Here is a 23,049-nt window from a genome sequence, read left to right as displayed (position 1 = left end):
TATATATATAAAATTCATTAGTGGTATTTCGAGTCAAAACTAGTGGAACAAGAACAAAAAAATATTTATTCGTGTTGTTCGTGTTCGGCTCGTTAACTTAGCGAACAAGCCTAACAGGAGCTTCTTAACGAGCCGAACATGAGCTGTTCGTGAACAATGAGCCGTTTTGACATCCCTATTTCTGCCTTCTGCTGGAAGCCACAGTTTTTAAGAGTTTGAAGCCTTTGTTATAGCTGGAAATGGTGGATTTCAACATTAAATAATATATTTGTGTTATTTTTGATGTGATACAGAAGAAGTGGGTGTTTTGACAGTAAAAAATGAAAATTATTTGGTGTAAAGTATGTAAATGCATAAGAATTGGTTGCTATGCATGTAAATTTCTCTTTATTTTATTTCCTCCAGCACAAAGCAGCACCACCACAATATTTCTAGAGAAAAATATGAAACCACAAAATAAAACCACTACTAGTCTGGAGAATCATTGGACAAGTCAAACGCTTGATAGGGCTCTCAAAAAAAGCTCGTCATTCACAGACAATCCATGTTCGACTAATTAGATAATTCATATTTGATTCATTTGTTAGACAAACAAACCAAACACAAATATTGTTAGTTGGAGCCCGATAGAAGACTCCCGCTCCCGTTTCGCTAGCTCCCGCCTCCCGATCGCGAACAGTCGCAACCCCGCTTGGTGTCGATTCGCGAACAACGCCAACTGTTCCTCTGTCGCGAAACATCGCGAACTGTTCCCGCCTTCCCTGTTTCCGCAAAGTGAGGCACCTCTTTACTTATTATAAGTTGTGAACAGAACAACAAGGTCGGAAGGTCTCTCCGATTTGCGGTTCTTCCTCTGGTGGCTTACGAATGAGAGAAGGAGAGATAGATAAAGGGATAGAGAAAGAAAGTAATGCGAGGTATAGCAAGGCTCTCCTTTAGATTTCACGACCTCTTCTGGTGTTCTTCTTCGGGCTCCCTCGAGATAGAGTAAGAGAAGTGCAAGGAGTGGTTCCTTGGAGTAGAAGGAAAAAGAAAGAAGAAAAAAAAGATTCTTCTTCATTGGCTTCCTCTTGGTGGCTTGTGGCAGAAGAAAAGTTGAGTTTATTTCTCTTATAAGTTTATCTTCTTCAGTGAACTCGATGTACAGCTTTTTCGGTGTATCTCGGTGTAGAGAGAGAAGAATAGAGAGAGAAGAAGAGAGTAGAGAAGTGAGAGATTCCTCTTGTAAGTCGAAACGATCGACTGATGTATATTCCTCAAGTAGTAAAATTCCTTATAACTCAGTGGACATAGGTAATTTAACGAACCACGTAAATTTGTGTGTTCCGATGTGTTACTATTTTCTGATGTGAATTTTCTTGTTCTATCAAGTCAAACGCTTGATAGGGCTCTCAAAAAAAGCTTCATGTTCGGCTAATTAGATAATTCATATTTGATTCGTTTGTTAGACAAGCAAGTCAAACACAAATATTGTTAGTTGGAGCCCGATAGAAGACTCCCGCTCCCGTTTCACTCGCTCCCGCATCCCGATCGCGAACAGTCGCGACCCCGCTTGGCTTCGATTCGCGAACAACGCCAACCGTTCCTCTGTCGCGAAACATCGCGAAATGTTCCCGCCTTCCCTGTTTCCGCAAAGTGAAGCACCTCTTTACTTATTATAAGTCGCGAACAAAACAACAAGGTCGGAAGGTCTCTCTAATTTGCGGTTGTCCCTTTGGTGGCTTACGAATGAGAGAAGGAGAGATAGATAAAGGGTTAGAGAAAGAAAGTAATGCAAGGTATCGCAAGGCTCTCCTTCAGATTTAGCACGACCTCTTCTGGTGCTCTTCTTCGGGCTTCCTCGAGATAGAGTAAGAGAAGTGCAAGGAGTGGTTCCTTGGGGTAGAAGAAAAAAGAAAGAAAGAAAGAAGAAAATTATTCTCCAATTGTGTTTATTTCTCTTGTAAGTTTATCTTCTTCAGTGAACTCGGTGTATAGCTTCTTCAGGGTATCTCGATGTAGAGAGAGAATAATAGAGAGAGAAGAAGATAGTAGAGAAGTGAGAGATTCCTCTTGTAAGTCGAAACGATCGACTGATGTATATTCCTCAAGTAGTAAAATTCCTTACAACTCAGTGGACATAGGTAATTTAACGAACCACGTAAATCTGTGTGTTCCGATGTGTTACTATTTTTCTGATGTGAATTTTCTCGTTCTATTTTTCACTTTCATCAAAAATCATTCTTCTATTTTAAATTTAATATATACCACAACAAACATTATCAAACTCGAGGGAATAGGATAAAACAAAATGCGCCTCACCGTCGCATTGGTGACAGGGAAAGCTAAGGAACGGTGCCAGATATTAGGCGGATTGGGGCTGCACTCAAGAAGACAAAAGCAATGGAATCTGGAAAATTCTATACAAAAAAGCAAAAGGTAGCAACACACAACAAGAGGTTGTAGCCCAAAACTATGCATGTGATGCTTCCTCTTGCTTCTATTAGAATTAATGGAAGCTTGCAGGTAAGAAACCGTATAGTGCTCTCACCTAAATAGTCATTACTTATTTAAATCATTATGAAAACAATTACTACAGAGAAACATGTTTGTACAATGTCAAATCATCACAACATGGATAATCATACAATGCAGTAGGAACATGCCTGATCTTAATTTCACTGTTGTTATATGTTTGTGCAATATGTTCCGTGTTGTGTTTATAATGCATATGAGATATTTATTGTTACTCGCTAACATCGAATTTCCCTGATGCAAAAGCTGAATGTCAATTGTTTGTGTTGATCACGGTTGACGCTAATTGTCTTTGCGATGCTCGTTTTTGTGCGGAGTCTTAATCATACGCAAATTCGATGATAATAGGTATTAACATTGAGTTTTTTCTTTATTACTGTTGTAATTTTCTAACAGTAATTTGTGTATTTCCTGTAATGGAAGAAAAAAACCCAAGAGAAAAAAATAAAGACTTGAGGGATTTGAGTTATTCACCGGTTATAGAGATATGGTGGAGGGCCCTAACTTTAAGAAATTTATTGAATTCAAATAAATAAGTTAATATTTTTCTTGTACACCAATAAAGATTAGCATTATATTATTCTTTTTACAACTTCATCATTAAAGAGATAACATATTCGAAAAACTAAATATGCATACTCGAAAGTACTCAGATCGGATTTAAAATGAGAGATCAAACAACTCGACTAGATAAATTTGACCAATTAACTCGATCAGAGAGTTACATCTTATAGCTCGTCTATGGCGATCAATGCACAAATGATCGACCAGACTAAGACAGCTTGACAACTCGACAAAGAAGCTTAAGTTGCTCTATGGCGGAGTTCGATGAAACTGCCTTAAATTAATTCACCTCATGGCCAAGTTGTTTAGTAGGATCATTATCATAGTAGAAGAAAAATGAAATGATAAATTGTAAGGAATACTTATTTGTAATGTATAAGCTAACCACTCTATAAATAGAAGTGATCCTTATAATGTAATGGATGGATACCTTCTCTTTGTTCTCCAGGCTTGCAACTGCACATTATTCTTGCCTTATTTTTTGATGGTATGATCCTACACATAAATTAGAATCCAATAATGTTGATGTATTTTATTATGTTGATGGTGTGATTCTTGCTTATTTTGCCTATATATTTGAATTTTTTTTTCTATAAAATATAAAAATATGATAATGCAAATTATAATTCTTAAGAAAAATTAGTGCACATTGATAGAAGACCCGGGAGGCCTATTTATTTTAATGGATGGAACTGTCCAAGCTAAAGCAAGTAAGACCAAAGTCGATCGAGACATGAAGATGATAAGATGACTTGAATCTGAGTCGTTCAGGTAGATTTGAGATAAAAAAAAAAACATCCAAACAAACAGACATAAAGAAGCAGGCTCGAGGGAAGTTCTAGTCCCTCAACAACCAGGGTGTCTAGAAGCTCCCCCATATATTAATAAAGGTAGATTGACTAAACCAATCATGTTGATCCAAAGTTAATCGAGCTCAATGGACTGACAAAACCAAATAAACCCAACTGATCAAATCGGCCCTACCGAGCCGAAGCCATACAAGCTCAGTGAAACGAGCTAGATAGAAACCGAGTGATAGGCCTATATTTGTAAAATACCTAGAATACTCTGTACAACCCCTATTAAAGTAGAAGAAAAAAATGTAACATCAACATATTATACTCTCTCACATATAAATAGGGAGATCATTTCATGAATAAAACACATATCACTATTCATTGATGCTCATTCTTGTCTCTCTCTCTCTCTCCATATGCTCTATTCATTGGGGGTGTGATTCATGGACAAATCAATATTAGCAACACTTATTATCAAAAAAATTAAATTAATTCCAATAATATAAATAAATGAAAAATATTAAATTTGATGCTCAAAATGAAAATGAAGAACACAATTTAATTAGTATTTTATAGTTATAGATAAACAAAAACTAACTTTTTTTTAAGAAACAAGTATTGTCATCAAACATGTATCATTACCAAGGACCAACAAATGAAAATTGGACCGAACATTGAATCGATACGAGGTTCAAGATTCAAAGATTCATTTTATCTACGCATGAAAATTTCTATTTCACTTTTCAAAAATTAAAATAGTTATATATTTTACCAGATATGAATGATTTTGGTGGTATACATGTAAAAACATAAGAGTTTAGTTGCTATATATGTAAATAATAATTGGGTGGTATATATGTAAACTGAATTTCTTTGTAATACTGATGTTTTTGATGTGATATGAATGATTTGGGTTGTATATATATATATATATATATATATAAAGAGTTTAGGTGTTAGATATGCCAATTTCATAAAATTGGGTGGTCTGTATGTAAATTCCCAGTTGTTTACATATTTTATGGTGACATGAACGTAAATTGAATTTCTTTAAAATAAATTAGATTGAATTATATTTGTTTTGTATACTATTTAGATTTTTATTCCTTGATCCCACACCAAAAAATAAACATTTGCTTTTGCTATTTAAATAATAATAAAAAAAGTTGGCAAGGTTCATATAGGCTATGGGAAAATTATTCTATCAGGACTCCTGATGTAGAGATGCGTTCAGATTTCACTGATATGCGGACACGTGGCTTTAAGGAAACGGGCGTGTTTTTATGTGATTCGGCCCGGTAACATAGGAGAATATTCCTCCTGTGTTATTCCGCGTTATTCATGTGTTATTGCGGTGGTATTGATGTGTTATTGTATTATTATAATACTTGAAATATTCTCGGAACACAATAACACATAAATAATGCGGAATAATACGGGGAGAATATTCCCCTGCGCTAAAACGATTTTTTTTAAAATTTTTCTATCACTACCACGTGGCGTCATTTCATTGGACTCCGAACGTATCTCTACATCCGGAGTCTGGATGTAATATTTGTTCATACCCTATGAATGGTTCTTTAGAACTGGAGCTGGTTTGATATATATTTTTATATGTTTTTGACATTTTAGACTTTCCACACATAAAAATATTTGCATGATAGTTCTTTTTAAAAAATAAATAATAATAATAATAGTATTTTTAATGTTATTTAAAAATTTAAGTTTTATATAAATAAATATTAAATTTAAAATGTCAAATATAAAAATACATAATAATTATATGGCATATATTTACATATATATATATATATACATATATATATATATATATACATATATATATATATATATATATATATTTGTTTATGCTCTTTCATTATTATAATTTGGTGTCTCAAACTTGAGTTACTAATTAAATTAACCATGGTAACCTTTTAATTATATCCTTTAGTGTTTTCATTTAACTCATTAGAATTTTTGACCAAACAAGAGAAGTATATCGAAATAAGTCCAATTATAAAAATATTTTTTTTATAAATTATTATTAATGGAAGCTGAAAGAATAAGATAATATGTCCACATATAATAATGTGACAAAAATATGCAGAGATATCAATGCTTCAAAGAGCATGAAAAACTTCATCAAGCAGTTCATGAGGAAATAATAATTTAAAATAAATTTTTAATATAATAAAAACCATAATTAAATCACAATTTAAGCTAATTTATTTTCGTTCCCTGTATATTTGATTATGATTGTTCGGGTTTTTTTCTGCATTTATAAGTGTTTTTTTTTCCTTCTTTCCTGTCTTTTGTTTGTCTTTTGGTAGGTTTGAGAGGTCCATGATCAGACATTAGATCGTTTGGGTTCTTCAAGATGGTCTGATTGATGGTATTGGTTGGTGCCACATGTGAAATCCTATTGAATGCAACAAAGTTTCTCGCTTTTTTTTTTTAACGATACGGCTTTTGAGGTTCATTCGGATGGTATTTTTTATGATATGCATACGTGACACACACGATCTTGGTTTTACGTGGGTACCTTTGTTATATAAGGTCTATTATCTTTTTGTAGTGACAGATTCGTTGGTTGGTATAATGAGTCCTATGAGACCCATTGCATGCACAAAACTGTAATTAATTACTTTTTTATTAATATATATTTGTGTTAAGACTAATGAATTGTCTTTTGAAGCATTCATAGAAGTTGAGTTCAAGGATTTCAAGGTCCTCTCAAGGAGTGTTATGCCATTGCAGACTAAAGAGTTCCCTGCTCACGTCACATCAGACACATAGCTATGGGAGACAGTTCTACAGGTGCCCGTGGAGAATCACGTACAAGTGCGACTTCTTCCAGTGGGTAGATAGACTGGTAGATTCCACCGCCGAGAGTGATCAAGAATGGATAGTAGTCATAGAGGATGGCCTAGCTCGTGACAAACGCCTTATCCATTTTAAAAATAATATTATCATAATATTAAATGTTATTTTAATAATCTTTTTCTTTATTTTAGTAATGCTGATACTCACCGCTAAGTGAGGTGTATATCTTATTTTTTACACTGTTATGAAGTGAATTTTTGCTTCTAACATATCAAATATCTTTTTATATCAGTTTTGTTGTAAATGACATTACTACACTCGGCCAGAATGATCATTTGTCTAAAAACAATTGTGTTGCAGTTATTTCTAAATAGTAAAAACAAACAGTTGAGTCAACTTATCCATAGCAGCTTCTGCACAACAACTTTTTTGGGCAACTGCAGATCAACAACATATTAATAAGTTGCAGCAGCCCCAAGCACAACCTAAATTACCTAAAGGGTGCAAATTCTTCAAACTATGTAATAACATATTACATATTAAAAATTCCCCCCAACCCCACCCCACCCCCTTAGAATTTCAATGAGTATATAATACCATATTATACATAAAAAAAGTTACCCCCTCTAAAATTTAGTTGTTATTAATAATTATATTTTAAATTAAATAATTATTTTAAATAATTTCTCATAAAGATTATAATTATCTCCTTAAATTTAAATATATAATTTAATTTTTCTAAAATATTTTTTTACAAATATTAAATAAAATCATTTTAAATTAATTAAGATCAGACACCGATTGATACAACATAACATACATAAGATACAAGTTAGGGCTCATATTTGAGTTATCTTCATAGTTTAGTGAATATATATGATGTCACTTGTGTAGTTTTAAAAGGAAATTCATCAAATCAAAATAGTGAAGTTGATGGAGCTTATGTTGTAATTACCTCATTTTATTATATTTTTATTATAATAGAAATTGTAGAACTTACAAATGATTTGTCAAGCTTATAAATGAAATCACAAGGCATCTTAAATGTCATGCATTTAACATTAACAACCAAATATCTTCTTCAAAATTCTAAAAAAACAAGATGGCCTTCTCTATTCCAAAATTTGAACTTATGATGCAAAAAATTTAATACATATTCCATATATGAATGCTCCTTACCTTCGAAGTCAAAAACATTTTTGTTATGAGAAAATACTATTATAATAGAGCATCACTGTAATGTTGATATTTTCATAGTCACTTCGATACACATATATTGAGATAAATAACTGATATAAAAAAAACATCGTCTAATTATTAATTATGAATTTTGCATTGGATTCTTACCATGAATATTGATCATTAAAAATTGATGATATTTATCAACTAGCAAAAAAATTCTATCATGCACACTTCACATACACAATAAGCTACACTTGAAAATTTAATTATAGCATTTTAAATTAAAGTTTTCATAATAAAAAAAAAATTCAGAATATATCAAAAACTCTTATTTAGGTTTAATGTTGCCTAAGATAAGAAAATCAATCATATATCATCTTATTAATCGTTTAATGAGAATGCTTTTAACATTGTCTATTTCAACAACAACTGAATGCACATTTTCAACTAAGAAGATTGTCAAGATAAGATTTCAAAATAAAATGAAAAGTAATTTTTTTGCCAGTTCACTAATAATATATATTAAAAATGATGTCACAATGAATTGGTAACATAGAATCAATCATTGACAATTTCTATGCTATGAAAAAAATATTAGAAAATTAAAGATATTTATTCATAACATTTAAGTTAAAAAAATGTATTTTAAATTTTATATGTTATCCTCAAAAATTTATTTCATTTCATTTATTTATTCATTCATTTATTTTAAAAAATAAATTTTGATTGAATTTTAATCCCCCAAGATGGAAATCCAAAAAAAGGGAGAAAAAACTATGAGGTTTTGCTCAACCAAAAATAATGTACTATATTATTAAAATTACAAAGCTCCATTCTTTCTCTCAATGTGGGAAGACTAGATTCCAAAATTTTGAGTGTTTACTAGTTCTTCTGTAAACACAATAAAAGTTGAAGAACGATAACATTAATTAATTGATAAGTGAATAGCCACCTAAAGATAATAATCAAGCAATAATAATCATTAATCACTGTTAAAATACAAACATTGGTGATAATAAATCTTTATTGTTTGTGTCTAGCTTTGATGAGTTCAAATTTTGCTCTTTGATCTCCTCATGTTGAAATGGGTTCCTATTATAGTTAAAATGTTTCACTTTGCTAAATTTAGCTAAATTCACAAAACACTATTGACAATTATTATTGTTTTCAGACCATTCTTTCTGAATTTAGGTGTCTTAAAAATGTCATTATTGAGTGATCCTAGCCTAGTTGATTTTTTTTTTAGTTGAGCAGCTCAATTCAACTGTAAGCATTCTAAATTATGAGATCTTCTGATTTTTTATAATACTTCAAAGATTTTAATTCTACTTTTAATTCTTGATTGCAGCTTGCTTGAACTCTGATTAAACTACTTTTATTTTCGGCAAATTTATATTATTGAGACATTTAATTTTACTTTAAATATGCTTAAATTGAAGCTTGAATAATCATGAATTTGATTGAAATTACCCAATACGAAGTTCATCAAAGTTTGTAACTAAGTGATTTTTTTGGTGAAATATAGGCTGCCCCATATTTTTGGGAGTCAAATTCTCTGATGGTTCAAGAAAAATCAAATAGTAGAAAAATTCTGTAATAATAAATTACAATTTTAGAAAAAAAAAATATAATGAGACCAATCAGTGGACATCAACATGAACCTACATTCAAGACTGTCAGTTAAGTAAAATTTTAATAATTTTAATTTTAATCATTATTGAAGTTACACATCAATTAAAATTAGAAGTATTGAAACATTAAATTCTTAAAATTTACTTGAATTTATTATAAAGGCTCTATTGAGCAATGATGTGTGCGCACAATGATGCATGCACGACTGCTACAACACCCAAATTTCTGAAGTATAAAGATCCCTTTACAATGAGAGAAATTCATGCTTCTATATTCATTCAACAAGTTTTAATTTTTACAATCATGCAAAATTCTATATTATATGATATTGACGGTGCTTGATTGTCTCTTCATAAGCACCAATCTTTCATTATAGGGAGGCTTGATACTATATTAAAGAAGTGGTGTGTATCTTCTTTTAGGGTCAAGTGTTCCTCCACCAAGAGCACCAAATTGCTCTCATGTTGGTATAATCCATAAATGATCATTCTTTATTTGAAATTCTAATATTGAAAGTCTCAATTGATTCATTTATGTGATGATGGCCCAAAAAAAATTTGAGTGGATATTAGGGATAGAAGATGTAATGTCAATAATCACTAGTAATATTTTGGAAGAAATTTCATCTCCTAATAACTTGTTGGTCATACATCCTTTTAATATATAAAGATCCTCTAGGGTGGGAGAAAAATTCCAGTCTCCTCTTCTTATGGGCTCCACCTCCCTTTGAAAGAGATTAAATATTTTCATGCTTAAGCAAAATATAATTATCTTTAACATACTCCGACTGCATAAGCTTGTCGTTCATAAATTGACTAAAGTTTGAATCTTCCCTAAAACTTGGCATTGATTGATCTTCCCTAAAACTTGGCATTGATTGATCTTCCCTAAAACTTGGCATTGATTGATCTTCCCTAAAACTTGGCATTGATTGATCTTCCCTAAAACTTGGCATTGATTGATCTTCCCTAAAACTTGGCATTGATTGTTCTTGTTAGATAAACTTGTTTTGAGTTTTCAGCTTGATATCAAATGTTAGTCGAGTGAAGCAAGGTATTAGCTTTGATTTTAATGTCATTAAAATCATTTCAGATGAGCTGTAGTTGGAGGTGGATATGTTATCGTTGCTATAAATATCAAAGAGAAATAGAATACCTGGTGGGAGCTATAATGTGAGTTTAAATGACATGATGAATTTAATAAAATTTAGGTGAAATTAATAAAATGTATTCCATATTGTATGAGATTTTGAAATAAGACATCACTGACCCTTATATTTTTTTTATGTATTGATTTTGTTAAATGCAATTCTTAAAAACACTAAAACTTGATGAACTCTCAATCCTTGAACCTAACCTTCTCCCTCACCCCACAAAAAGGTGCGCATTTTCTGTCCGGACACCTGACGTACCTCTATGTGCGGTGCAGGTTATTCCTGAGTTATTTTCAGATTATTTCTTGGTAATTTTCAATAATCTCGAAATAACCCAAAAAAAACCGCGCCGCACGTAGAGCTACGTCAGGAGTCCGCACAGCACAAAAAGAGACTAAATTTTTTATATATCTTGAAGACATCAACCTTATTTGAGATCTAATATTTGGCCCAAGCCTAAGTGAGCTAACAGTCCTTTTTGAGGCCTATGCTCCTCAAAATTCAAATCATGTTTTTTTTAAACCTTTACTCTTCTTCTAATATTGGTGTTTTCTGGGACTTTTTATTGAGCGTGTATCCTTCAGGTTTATGCATTCCTTATTTGAGATCTAATATTTGTCCCAAGCCTAAGTGAGCTAACAGTCCATTTTGAGGCCTATGCTCCTCAAAATTCAAATCATGTATTTTTTAAACCTTTAGTCTTCTTCTAATATTGGTGTTTTCTGGTTAAGGTTTATGACATTTTAAGATATGCATATACCTTCTATGGCTTATGCAAAGATTATTAGATATACTTATATCATCAAAGGTTATATGTCTTCTAATATTTTCTATGTACTTATCTCCAATTAGATGTATACTTTAAATAAACTTATGTATTTTTTAAAACTTATGCTATCTAACATTTTTTAATACAACAATACCCATTGACATTTATGTTTTCTAAGGCTTTTTAGTGTACCAATCTTGTTTCAAACTCATGCCTTCAAATAATTTTTTTAATTAGAGACCATGCCAATCATTTACTTTCATGAGAACCCTATCAACTACTATATTTTCATTAAGGTTTCCTAATGGATGTGCCTCCTAAGAGTTATAAGTGGAGGGACTATTTGACAGCTGATCTTATGGAGTATTTTTAATGAAAACTATATCTCCTAAGTGTTATAAAACACCAACAAGTTCGGCAATGGGAACAGCCAAGAAAAAAGAAAAGCAAATGAGAACCTTTTGAAGAAATATTACGTGCCGACACCGTAGGTAAGAATTTGGTGGTCACAATATCATCAATCCGCACCTACATTATCCACACGTATACTTTCTCCTTGCACGTTAAGGTGTTCTGCACCAACAGCTTAACCCCTTGTATTTATGGAAAAAAGTGCCACAAACAAAAATAGGGGCATTTCATAGAAGTGTACTTTAAATTTGGCATATATGAAGGCAAAGTTTAATCACAACTACAGAAAAAAGACAAGTTTGATAACTTTCTGGTCTCAAAGTATGAATCATGGAATCAGTATACACAGTGCTTATCAGTACCAGAAGAAAAAAAACAAAAAAGAAAAACAATTGATAAATAAACAGGTTGCCAAATGAATAAAAGTGTTCAGCAAACTAAGCAATCAGAAAAAAAAGGATGGAGCAACAATTGATATGCTGACTGCAGATAGAAAGCTCAAAAGGTTTCCAACAATCAATAGCTCAAACAGAAGTAAGATAATATTGGCATAAACCAAAAGCTTGCAGGGGTCTACATTTGGATTTATGAAAGATTAACTAACAACAACTATCAAGCAAAATCTTCCCTTTGCTCATCAGAAGCTTTAGGAGAATTCTCAGGTGTCTTCAGCGCAATGGCCTTTTTCCCCTTGTGCTCTTTCACAACACCACTGAACTCCTCCGCAAAACTACTGTCCTTAAATTTCAGAGCACAGGTTGTGAGACCAGCCCTTCCTTCTCCAGCAATATTGACACAGGAAAAAGTAATGCCTTTCTTATCCATGTTAGCCAGTGTCATGTCTGGGTAAAGGCTAGCATTCAAAATCAATCTGTAATTACCCCTAGACCGCATAACAAGCCTAGCCTTCCCACCTGATATAGAAGTATTCACTTTAATTTCACCCCTTCCTCGTTCTTTCCATGAACCATCCAGATATTCATAAAGTGTGGCATCTGCGGAGAATACTGACTTCTCATTCTCCTCGCCTGTCTCCACAGGAACCTCCTGCAGGGAAGGAGCGCCATCACCCCCTGTTATCCCAGTAAAACCAAATAGGGGTAAGGAAGAAGTCCCATTGTTAGAGCTGGTAAAACTGAAAGAAGTAAAAGTAGAGGCCTCCTTTACTGGTCCAAAGGAAAATGATGAAGCTCCAAAGCCAGTTCCCGAAAGACTGGTGAAGGCATTTTGGCTGCTAGACAAGTGTCGAAATGAACTAAATGTTGAAGCAGGGCCTGATGCTTCTTTCATGTTGTTTTCCTCTACTTCAGCTTCCTTTATTTCTTCAACTTCTTCCCCAGATATTTTTTCGGCTTCCTTCTTGGTTTCTTCACAAGCTTCCTTGGGTTTTTCTATAGCTTCCTCATCTGGCTTTTCAATCAATGTTTTACCAGCTCCTGCATTTTTGTCATATGATACCTCTACAGCAGCTCCCAGTGATTGAGATACATCTTTCACTGTAGTGATGCTATCTATTTCATTGCTAGTAGCTTCTCTTGCACCAGTATGGCATTCTGAATATTTTTTGTTCTCTCCTGTTCCATTTACTTCATCAAAGAAAACAGCACATTTAATTTTATTATCCTCTCCATGTTTATCATTAGCATTGTTTGCTTCTTTTAAAACAGCCATCTCAGTAGGGTTTTGAGACTCAACTTGAGCAACTGCTTTTACATTAGGTTCAGTTGAGGAAACCAAGCGGATCCCAGCAAAAGGATTTGATGAAGTGCTCGATACAGGCTGCCGACGCCGAACATTCACAATTCTCCTAGTTGCCAGCACTTCTTCGCTGGCCTTTTGAAAAGTTCCCATCTCTGGTTCAGAAGTATCATCATCAAGCTCAGCATTATCTTTAGTAATCTGCCTCCCTGCAACCCTCTTCTTGGATGCAGAAACGACATTTTCAGCATCAGCCATTTAAATAAATCCACAACAACTGTTAAAAATGGGGCATTTTCAGCATCAGCCATTTAAATAAATCCACAACTGTTAAAAATGGGAGATGCTGAAGAAGAATATTCTCCACCTACATAAAGCTCCACCAATCAATATCAACATAATTTTTTTGTTAAAGGATTGTATAATATTAAAACCAATGGAATTACATAAAAGAATAAAGGATAGACAAAACAGTAATGTCATTCTTAAATGAAACATAACAAATTCCTAATAGTTATATCACTATTAATAGATGTAATCCATCATGATAATGCCTAAACACAGAAAGCACTTATCATTCCTTTTCCAATACAATTGTCACTGCATCAAAAAGATAGATGCCAAACTATATAAGAAATTTGTTACGTGTCATTCTTATTGCAAATCCCTTCAAACAAAATCAAATTCTCATCCCAACTGTTCAAATAACAGACAAAATTGATCTAAAAGAGTTTATTTGAAAAATCTTTATCTCTTTAGTAATTTCTTTCTGTCCGACAATCTCATTTTAGATCTCTAACACAATAATTGAACTATTTATGATCAAATGAGAACTTTAATACACATTTCTATGCATTTTTTCATTATTTTTACAAAATCCTAAAAGATATTTTTTTATGTTAATAACACCTTTTATGTAAGTATAGCAAAACTTTAAAAAAGATATTAAATATATCATTTTACTCCTTTAAAAACAGCAATTTGCACTTTAACATTTAGCGCTAAATACATCCTATGAAAAATAACGAAACACTTGTTAAGATACAGATGTGCATTGGAAACATATAGAAGTTCACTTCAAAAATCCTATGCCATAATCAACCACAATGGAAGAATGAGGCATTCTTTAATAAAAGGTTGACACAAAAACTCCTAAAGAAACTAAGAAAAACTGCAAAAATGAAAGTTACAGGTTCAAGGTAAAGAAATGAATAAAAAGTGAGATGCATGACTTGCCCGCTGGATAGCTGGAATAGAATAGAACAACTCAAAATTGGATGGTAGCAAAACTCAAAATAAATCCCCTGTGGAGATTAAATATTAAACAAATTGCTATTCAATATTCATTCAATAGAAATATTGGCAAGAGATATTCATCAAACATAAAAAAAAAAAATTCAGACACAGAAGAACGAAATTATCAGGTTCGAGAATACTTGCAAAAAAAGCCGCTGATATATTAATTGAATATGAATTATAAGTTAAAAAAGAGAAATTCAAACGCGCATCAAAGCAGAAAACACACTAAACTTCAGATATAAAGTGCCACTATAGAACTGGAAAAAACCAACAACAACAACAACAATAACAAGCCTTTATCCCACTAAGTGGGGTCAGCTACATAAATCCTTTTTCTCCATTTTGTCCTATTGAGTGTCATATATTCATTTAATTCTAATAGATTAAGATCATTTCTTATAATATGCCCAAGTCTTTTTAGGTCCACCTCTGCCTTTCTTAACATCAATCAAATTTAAAACATAGAACTGGAAAAAACCAAGCCATGAAATAGAGAAAGCTATGTTTCTAAAAACACAAACCAATGGTTGATTGTCTTTCACAGAAAAAATTAACTGCAAGAAATAACAGTTCACAGTGCTACTTAAAGTGCCAGAGAACACCATCTTTGTCGGGATAGATGTGCAAAATAATAGCAATATTGCAAATGTGGGAATTCAATCCTTTTCTTCCAAAGTGGATATCAAACCACAACTGGCAAAGTGCTGAACTGTGACATTTTGCCATTTGTTGCTCAGTTGCATGCATAGAATAGTATATTTTTCCTATCACTCTTGCAAGGAACATGTAGAGAAACCATGTAAAAACTAGGGTTTTAAGAGTTTTCTAGTACAAAAGTGCCCTCCTATGTAATTTCGAGCTATGAAATCCTGAAGTTTTCAACCATCTACGACTAAACCACAGTAAGACTAGATACACAAACAGTTATTAGAGAATGAGTTTTCAAATCCTACATAGTAAATTACTTCACCAAAAACAATAATGTCAGGATTAACAGACCTGCAAGCCATTGCAATATGATCCATATCCATCTCAAATGGAAGAAAAAAAATATCAGTTCAAACGTACAAAAAACTAAAAAAACTTTGTGCATTGAAACGCTAAAAGCATAAGCATTCCAAATAATTCAACTTAAGAACAACTAGCTGAACAAAGAAGCTGAGTTCTAGCACAGCATACTTCAGTAATTTGCTCCATATTAGCAATAGATTCAATTGAAAAAGACAAGAAATAATAAAAACAAGCACTCAGAAAAAAAAAAATAACAGATGTTTATATAATAAAGTTAATGAAAGCAAGCAACTTTTAGAACGAATGACCAATTCTCTGCAATGACTCGGACAACTTACCTTAGCGGCTTGCAGTTAGGGTTTAACAAATAAAAAAAGGAAGCTGAAATGGGGATCTATGGGAGGAAATCAAAATACAGCAACCACAGAAAATTACTCCAGCTAACTCGAAATATGAAACTGAACAGATCGGGAAGAAAGGGATCATGCAAAATAACAAATAAAAGGCAGGATAGCATGGATGATCCTAAGAAGAAACACCGGAGAGCAAGATTACCAGAATCTAATTAGGGTTCCGCTCGTCCTTCGCACGGGAAAGGGTTCGTCCTATAATTTCCCTCCAGTGGAAGACCAAGGAGGGGGCCGAAGAATTTGTCGTAAGCAAGATATCACCGTCCACGTGGCCTTCTGTTTTTCTTGACGTCGCATATTTAACTAATATTTTTTTATTTCCACACATAAATTTGAATTATTAGATATTAATTTTTGGACTCAATTTTAAAAAAAAAATTAATATTATACATTTTTAGACTTTTTTCTAGTTTTGAAAAAAAGAGATAAAAAGGAAAAAAATTAATATTTAAATATTTTGTCATATGCATGTCAATTAATGTATATTGTTTTTTAATAGTGGATGATAAATTATAAAATTTATGATTTGAATTTATGATTTTAGAGATATCTTTTAATCAATATACTAAATGTGCCTTTATGTGATATTAGTCCCACATAATTGTGTGCATAAATCATGTATATATTTTGAGTGCTAAGTTTTTTTTTTTGGTTTCAACATTTATAAATAAAATTCAAATTTAAGCTTATATTTAGTGTTATATTTTTTATTGTGTAATTTTGGATATGAAATTAATTAATTTTCAAATGCAAATTGACTTTATAAGCCTCATAATAACAAAAAAATTAGTGAAAAATATTCGCTATATGTTTTTGATGGAAAATTCATTTTAGTCGAACATGTCTTATTTTTTAGAGATAGAGTCAAAATTCTTAATCAATAGCTATGCAGAATATTATCATAAGAACTCGACTATATTTCAACTAACTTCTTCCTTTCATAAATGACTGTAGAATATTTATGTTTGGGTTGCAAGTGACGTTTCAAGACATGAATCTCTGATCATCATTTATGATGGATAGTGATGACATATGCATTGTTATTTAGGTTTGAATGTGATTTTTGTATTTTAACCCTAAAGGAAAAAAGACTTTTGAAGGATCATATTTGTCACACCCCTCGCCCAGAAAGAGGTACACCCCGACAAAGCAGAGCATGATGAAATGATTTGAATTTTTTTTTTTGTATTTTCAAAGAAAGACTTGCACTGCAAATGAAAAGAAAAATTAACTTTTATTAATACTAAAAGGTTCAAAGATATAACTGGATTGAAAAATAAAAGCTAGCAAATCAAAAGAGAAATGTTAATATAGAACAACTACTCAGAAAAAATAAAAATAAAAATAAAATAGCTACAAACAAATATTATTGAAAATACCCAATAATGTGAAACTAAAACTGAAAAACTAACGGTCCTATGGTGGCTAAATGGAATCTATTATGTAAAAATTAAAAATAAGTTTGACAAACTCTGTAATAACAGTTATTTATTAAAGCATAAATGATAAGGGAATGAAGTATACAATATGGACAACAAATGAGAAAAAATCACCATGTTCGTATGTAATACTGTAAAACCAACAAGAGGGGTAAATGTCAATTATGCATCCCATATGAAACCAAGCAAAGTATTTTTTGTCAAGTTTCTTTTTATTATATTTTCATTTAGATTTATATAGTCGATTTTAATAGACATCCTAAAACCAGGAAGGTCAAATACCTACCCAAAAAAAATTAGGCGATTTCCTATAGAGTCGTCACTCAGTGGGTTTGTCGACCCGACGAGTCAAAATCTAAAAGGGTTCTACCGACCTACACATAATCACACACAAACATGTCAAATTGTTTCCACAGATATAACATCTTAAAGTTATAATATTTCATGCAGACTTGTGACATGAAATATGCAAATTTAAACAAGTGTGGAAAAATAAAACATCATACTGTATAATTAAATCAAATATGCAGGAAAACTTTACATCAATAAATTAAGATAGTTAGTACTTCCATCAAGAATAAGTACAAATTGAAATAACAATGGCATTACTAACCATCATATATAATAGCTATGAATGTCCCACAATTAACAAGGATTTACACTCATAACTTGTAAGGATGTGTTTATCCTCCAATGAACAACATTTATTTAAGTCAAGACGACAAAATGTGATACTCCTACGAATTTGACGATTCAACCGACAATCCTACACAAATTTGAAAAAAGAATGAAATATAAATGAATATACCAATAAATTTATTTATTTAGGTTCTACCAAATCGACACTTATTAATACTAATAAACTTGTTATTAATTAAATATTATTACTATAATATTTTAAAAGAGAAGAATTATGAAAAGTGACCCACTAACCTACTTAAAATAATGCATTCTTTTATTTTATTTTTAAATTTTGAAATAAAGTTTATAACCTAATAAACAACATAAAAAGCATACCCTCTTCAATTCTCGGTTCTCCTCTCATTTTCCCTAAATAAGAACCCGTAGATAAAGGATTTACGGGGTCCGGAGAAGTTGAAGTGTGCTCGAGGGAGGAAGGTAGAGACAAACGGAGCTTACCTTCCTCGATGGTTTCTTCTAGGAGCGAAGGATTGAAGGAGAAGATGGGAGTTTCGAGTCTCTGTATACCGTGATAGCGTCGTTGCCTTCTTAGCTAGCTATATCACATGGGCTCAATCACGAAGAAGATGCTTTCGAGCTAAATAAGAGAGAGAGAGAGAGAGAGAGAGAGAGAGAGAGAGAGAGAGAGAGAGAGAGAGAGAGAGAGAGAGAGAGAGAGAGAGAGAAGAGAAGAGGAAGAGAAAGCAAGATATCAGTGCCCTAGCCTTAAATTACTGTAAGAGGTGGTAGGGATCGATCAATTGGTGGAAAATAAAAGCTAGCAAATCAAAAGAGAAATGTTAATTTAGAACAACTACTCAGAAAAAATAAAAAAAAATAAAATAACTACAAACAAATATTATTGAAAATACTCAATAGTGTGAAACTAAAACTGAAAAACTAACTCCTGTAGGGAAAACTAACGGTCCTATGGTGGCTAAATGGAATCTATTATGTAAAAATTAAAAATAAGTTTGACAAACTCTGTAATAACAATTATTTATTGAAGCATAAACGATAAGGGAATGAAGCATACAATATGGACAACAAATGAGAAAAAATCACTATGTTTGTATGTAATCCTGTAAAACCAACAAAAGGGGTAAATGTCAATTATGCATCCCATATGAAACCAAGCAAAGTATTTTTTGTCAAGTTTCTTTTTATTATATTTTCATTTAGATTTATATAGTCGATTTTAATAGACATCCTAAAACCAGGAAGGTCAAATACCTACCCAAAAAAAATTAGGCGATTTCCTATAGAGTCGTCACTCAGTGGGTTTGTCGACCCGACGAGTCAAAATCTAAAAGGGTTCTACCGACCTACACATAATCACACACAAACATGTCAAATTGTTTCCACAGACATCTTAAAGTTATAATATTTCATGCAGACTTGTGACATGAAAAATGCAAATTTAAACAAGTGTGGAAAAAGAAAACATCATACTGTATAATTAAATCAAATATGCAGGAAAACTTTACATCAATAAATTAAGATAGTTAGTACTTCCATCAAGAATAAGTACCAATTGAAATAACAATGGCATTACTAACCATCATATATAATAGCTATGAATGTCCCACAATAAGGATTTACACTCATAACTAGAAAGAATGTGTTTATCCTCCAATGAACAACAGTTATTTAACTCAAGACGACAAATGTGATACTCCTACGAATTTGACGATTCAACCGACAATCCTACACAAATTTGAAAAAAGAATGAAATATAAATGAATATACCAATAAATTTATTTATTTAGGTTCTACCAAATCGACACTTATTAATACTAATAAACTTGTTATTAATTAAATATTATTACTATAATATTTTAAAAGAGAAGAATTATGAAAAGTGACCCACTAACCTACTTAAAATAATGCATTCTTTTATTTTATTTTTAAATTTTGAAATAAAGTTTATAACCTAATAAACAACATAAAAAGCATACCCTCTTCAATTCTCGGTTCTCCTCTCATTTTCCCTAAATAAGAACCCGTAGATAAAGGATTTACGGGGTCCGGAGAAGTTGAAGTGTGCTCGAGGGAGGAAGGTAGAGACAAACGGAGCTTACCTTCCTCGATGGTTTCTTCTAGGAGCGAAGGATTGAAGGAGAAGATGGGAGTTTCGAGTCTCTGTATACCGTGATAGCGTCGTTGCCTTCTTAGCTAGCTATATCACATGGGCTCAATCACGAAGAAGATGCTTTCGAGCTAAATGAGCGAGAGAGAGAGAGAGAGAGAGAGAGAGAGAGAGAGAGAGAGAGAGAGAGAGAGAGAGAGAGAGAGAGAGAGAGAGAGAGAGAGAGAGAGAGAGAGAGAGAGAGAGAGAGAGAGAAGAGAAGAGAAGAGGAAGAGAAAGCGAGATATCAGTGCCCTAGCCTTAAATTACTGTGAGAGGTGGTGGGGATCGATCAATTGGTGGCAAGTGTGAGTGGAAAGAAGAAAAAGGAAAGACATCATGCATCAATTTAGGGCACCCAATTTTGGGAAGGCGACAGATCGTAGAGGAGGATGTTTTTGGTTCATTTTAAAGGAACCCGGAGTCGCCAGCTTGTTTATGTATATGTCATCATCGTATAATTCTCCTTTCCAAATAAATCTTCGTATTGGATCATATGATTGATCTAAAGAGGAGAGCAATCTGAAAAAGAGGAGATATACGATGAAAATAGAAAATTAAATTTTAAAAAGAAAGATGGAAGGCTTATATATTAGTAATCCTTGTGTGATAGGTCTGTTTTCATTCCTTTCTCTTTTTTTATTTTTTAAAGGAGATGTCGGTTTGTCCATCATTTTGAACTTCCCTTTTTTGAATAAGTCTCTCTTTCAGATCATGTGAATGATCAGAAGATGAGAGAAACCAGAAAACATGGACACACAACAAAGATGACTAACAACATAAAGAATGTAGAGAGCCTATATGCAGTAAATCTCGCAGGATATGTCAAGTATGTCTGCCCAAATAAGATTGGGTGAAAACACCTTGGACCAATATCAACAAAAGAATACCAACGTAGACTACTTACAATCAGTGATTCAGATGTGTTTTCTTGTTCTGGGTTCTAGAGTGCTCCCAAGGAGACATCTCCCATTCAGTTAATTACAACTTGGGGTTGCCCAAGAACACTCTTAATCCAAAGAAATTTTGCTTACATTAGTAATGATGACTAGCATAGGGTTATCAAAGGATGGTTATCTAATAGAGGAATGCTCTTACGCTTTCAAAGCTCCCTCTAAGCCACAGAGTGAAGACTAAATATCTCACGGTCCCTGTATGGGTAACAGATTCATCGACATACGAAGCATGTGAAATGATCGAATCATCTTGATGGGAAATACTGATATGTCAAAACACATCTGAGCCATAAGGGTAGAGGACAAATCGTCTTATCCCAAACAGGCGACAACTCATTAGTAATCAGGCCGTCAAAATAATGATAACGAAGGCAAAGGGAGCAGCATGGCTTCATAGGGGTAGTTAAAGGAAGGGAGGAGTAATCCTTAAATGGTAGAGGTAGCCGGGTCAGGGCACCATGGACTGGTCATCACATGCTACTATGACCCTAAGTTTAGTTGGTCGTGACGGTAGTCGACCCAATGCATCTAGAGATCCCGAGTCAGCAATCCGTGAATTGTGTTGTTTGCGGGGACCTCGGTAGGCCTAAGGTCAAAAGAAGGAAATTTTATCCAATGATTAACAAGTGGAACTCCAAAAGGTAGGACTTATACCTGCCAAAGTGGCGAGGATACCGCTGGAAAAGAGGAGAAAGGGAGGTTAAGAAGCAAGCCTAAAAATGCTCCCAACAAAAGCACTACACCCCGCCTGGGTCAAAGAGTCTTCTAATGACCTAAGCGCACTAGACAACCACTAAAGTAGAAATATATATTGGGTCAGCAGGGTTGGAGAAGCACAAGTGCTTCTCCTTGGGACGTGCAAATGATACAATTATCTAAAGCGGTTCTTAGATATTATGAAGGCCTTATTATATAATTTGGGTTATGCCCATACAATGCATCCCGTTTTAAAGCCAGCTCGAAGGTCATGAAGGAAAGTAAAAAATAGGTTTTAAAAGTTATGAATCTTTTAATCATAAATTTTAATTTCTCTTAAATATTTATTAGAATTTTTATGTAGAAAAATTTACAATTTTAAGGTCCTAAAAAGCCTAAATTGTAATTTTCATGACATCCCAGATAAACCAGAAAGAAAAAAGGAAATAATCCAAGCATGCAGACATGTAATGGAAAGTAAAATCTCTCCAAAATATATAAAAGATGTCAACGCCGCTGGGTCGGCTACATATCCAAGGAAAAACAAGAAGGGCGACCAGACTCCTCATATACATGTCTGGTCCTAGATCTATAAAAAAATATAGAATTTGACCTTAAGGAATGTAGCACGAGCAGCTGCTTCTGATCTCCACCAAGTGTTTCGATGCGTCACCTGCCTCAAAACCTGTGCCCGTACCTTATTTCTGATGTATACTTGGCCTAGGGACTTTATCAAATACACATGAAAGAAAAAATTAAGACTCGACCTACATGAAAAACAACATTAGCGGAAAAGCTAACGAACATGCAATGCATAATGAGTTGTACCTTTTCATTAGGGCTGTCAAATTGGCTCGTTGTTCGTGAACAACTCGTGTTCGGC

At 32.9% G+C, this 23,049-nt stretch overlaps 1 protein-coding gene across 6 annotated transcripts; it reads right to left on the bottom strand.

Moving 5' to 3' along the window:
- Nucleotides 1-12,276: 12,276 nt before the first annotated feature.
- Nucleotides 12,277-16,506, bottom strand: LOC110023102 (nuclear pore complex protein NUP50A-like). Of its 6 annotated transcripts, none has more exons than XM_020722332.1 (3): nucleotides 16,412-16,506; nucleotides 13,858-13,913; nucleotides 12,277-13,804 (listed from the first exon to the last, which is right to left on the bottom strand). In XM_020722332.1, the coding sequence occupies exon 3, from the start codon at nucleotides 13,802-13,804 to the stop codon at nucleotides 12,461-12,463; it is 1,344 nt and encodes a 447-aa protein (XP_020577991.1). In that variant the 5' UTR covers nucleotides 13,858-13,913; nucleotides 16,412-16,506; the 3' UTR covers nucleotides 12,277-12,460. The 6 variants fall into 6 exon arrangements, with proteins under 6 accessions (XP_020577991.1, XP_020577994.1, XP_020577995.1 ...); XM_020722335.1 differs by having other exon boundaries at nucleotides 12,277-13,838; nucleotides 13,889-13,913; XM_020722336.1 differs by having other exon boundaries at nucleotides 13,858-13,923; nucleotides 16,412-16,489.
- Between the last annotated feature and the right edge of the window lie 6,543 nt (nucleotides 16,507-23,049).

Source organism: Phalaenopsis equestris, unplaced genomic scaffold, assembly GCF_001263595.1.
Source record: "Phalaenopsis equestris unplaced genomic scaffold, ASM126359v1 Scaffold000210, whole genome shotgun sequence".
NCBI lineage: Eukaryota > Viridiplantae > Streptophyta > Magnoliopsida > Asparagales > Orchidaceae > Phalaenopsis > Phalaenopsis equestris.
Note: the sequence above shows the minus strand (reverse complement) of the source record. Positions and strands in the feature narration are given on the sequence as shown.

Coding starts and splice junctions, on each gene's coding strand:
- LOC110023102 (XM_020722332.1), bottom strand. CDS start 13,804: ATGGCTGATGCTGAAAATGTCGTTTCTGCATCCAAGAAGAGGGTTGCA.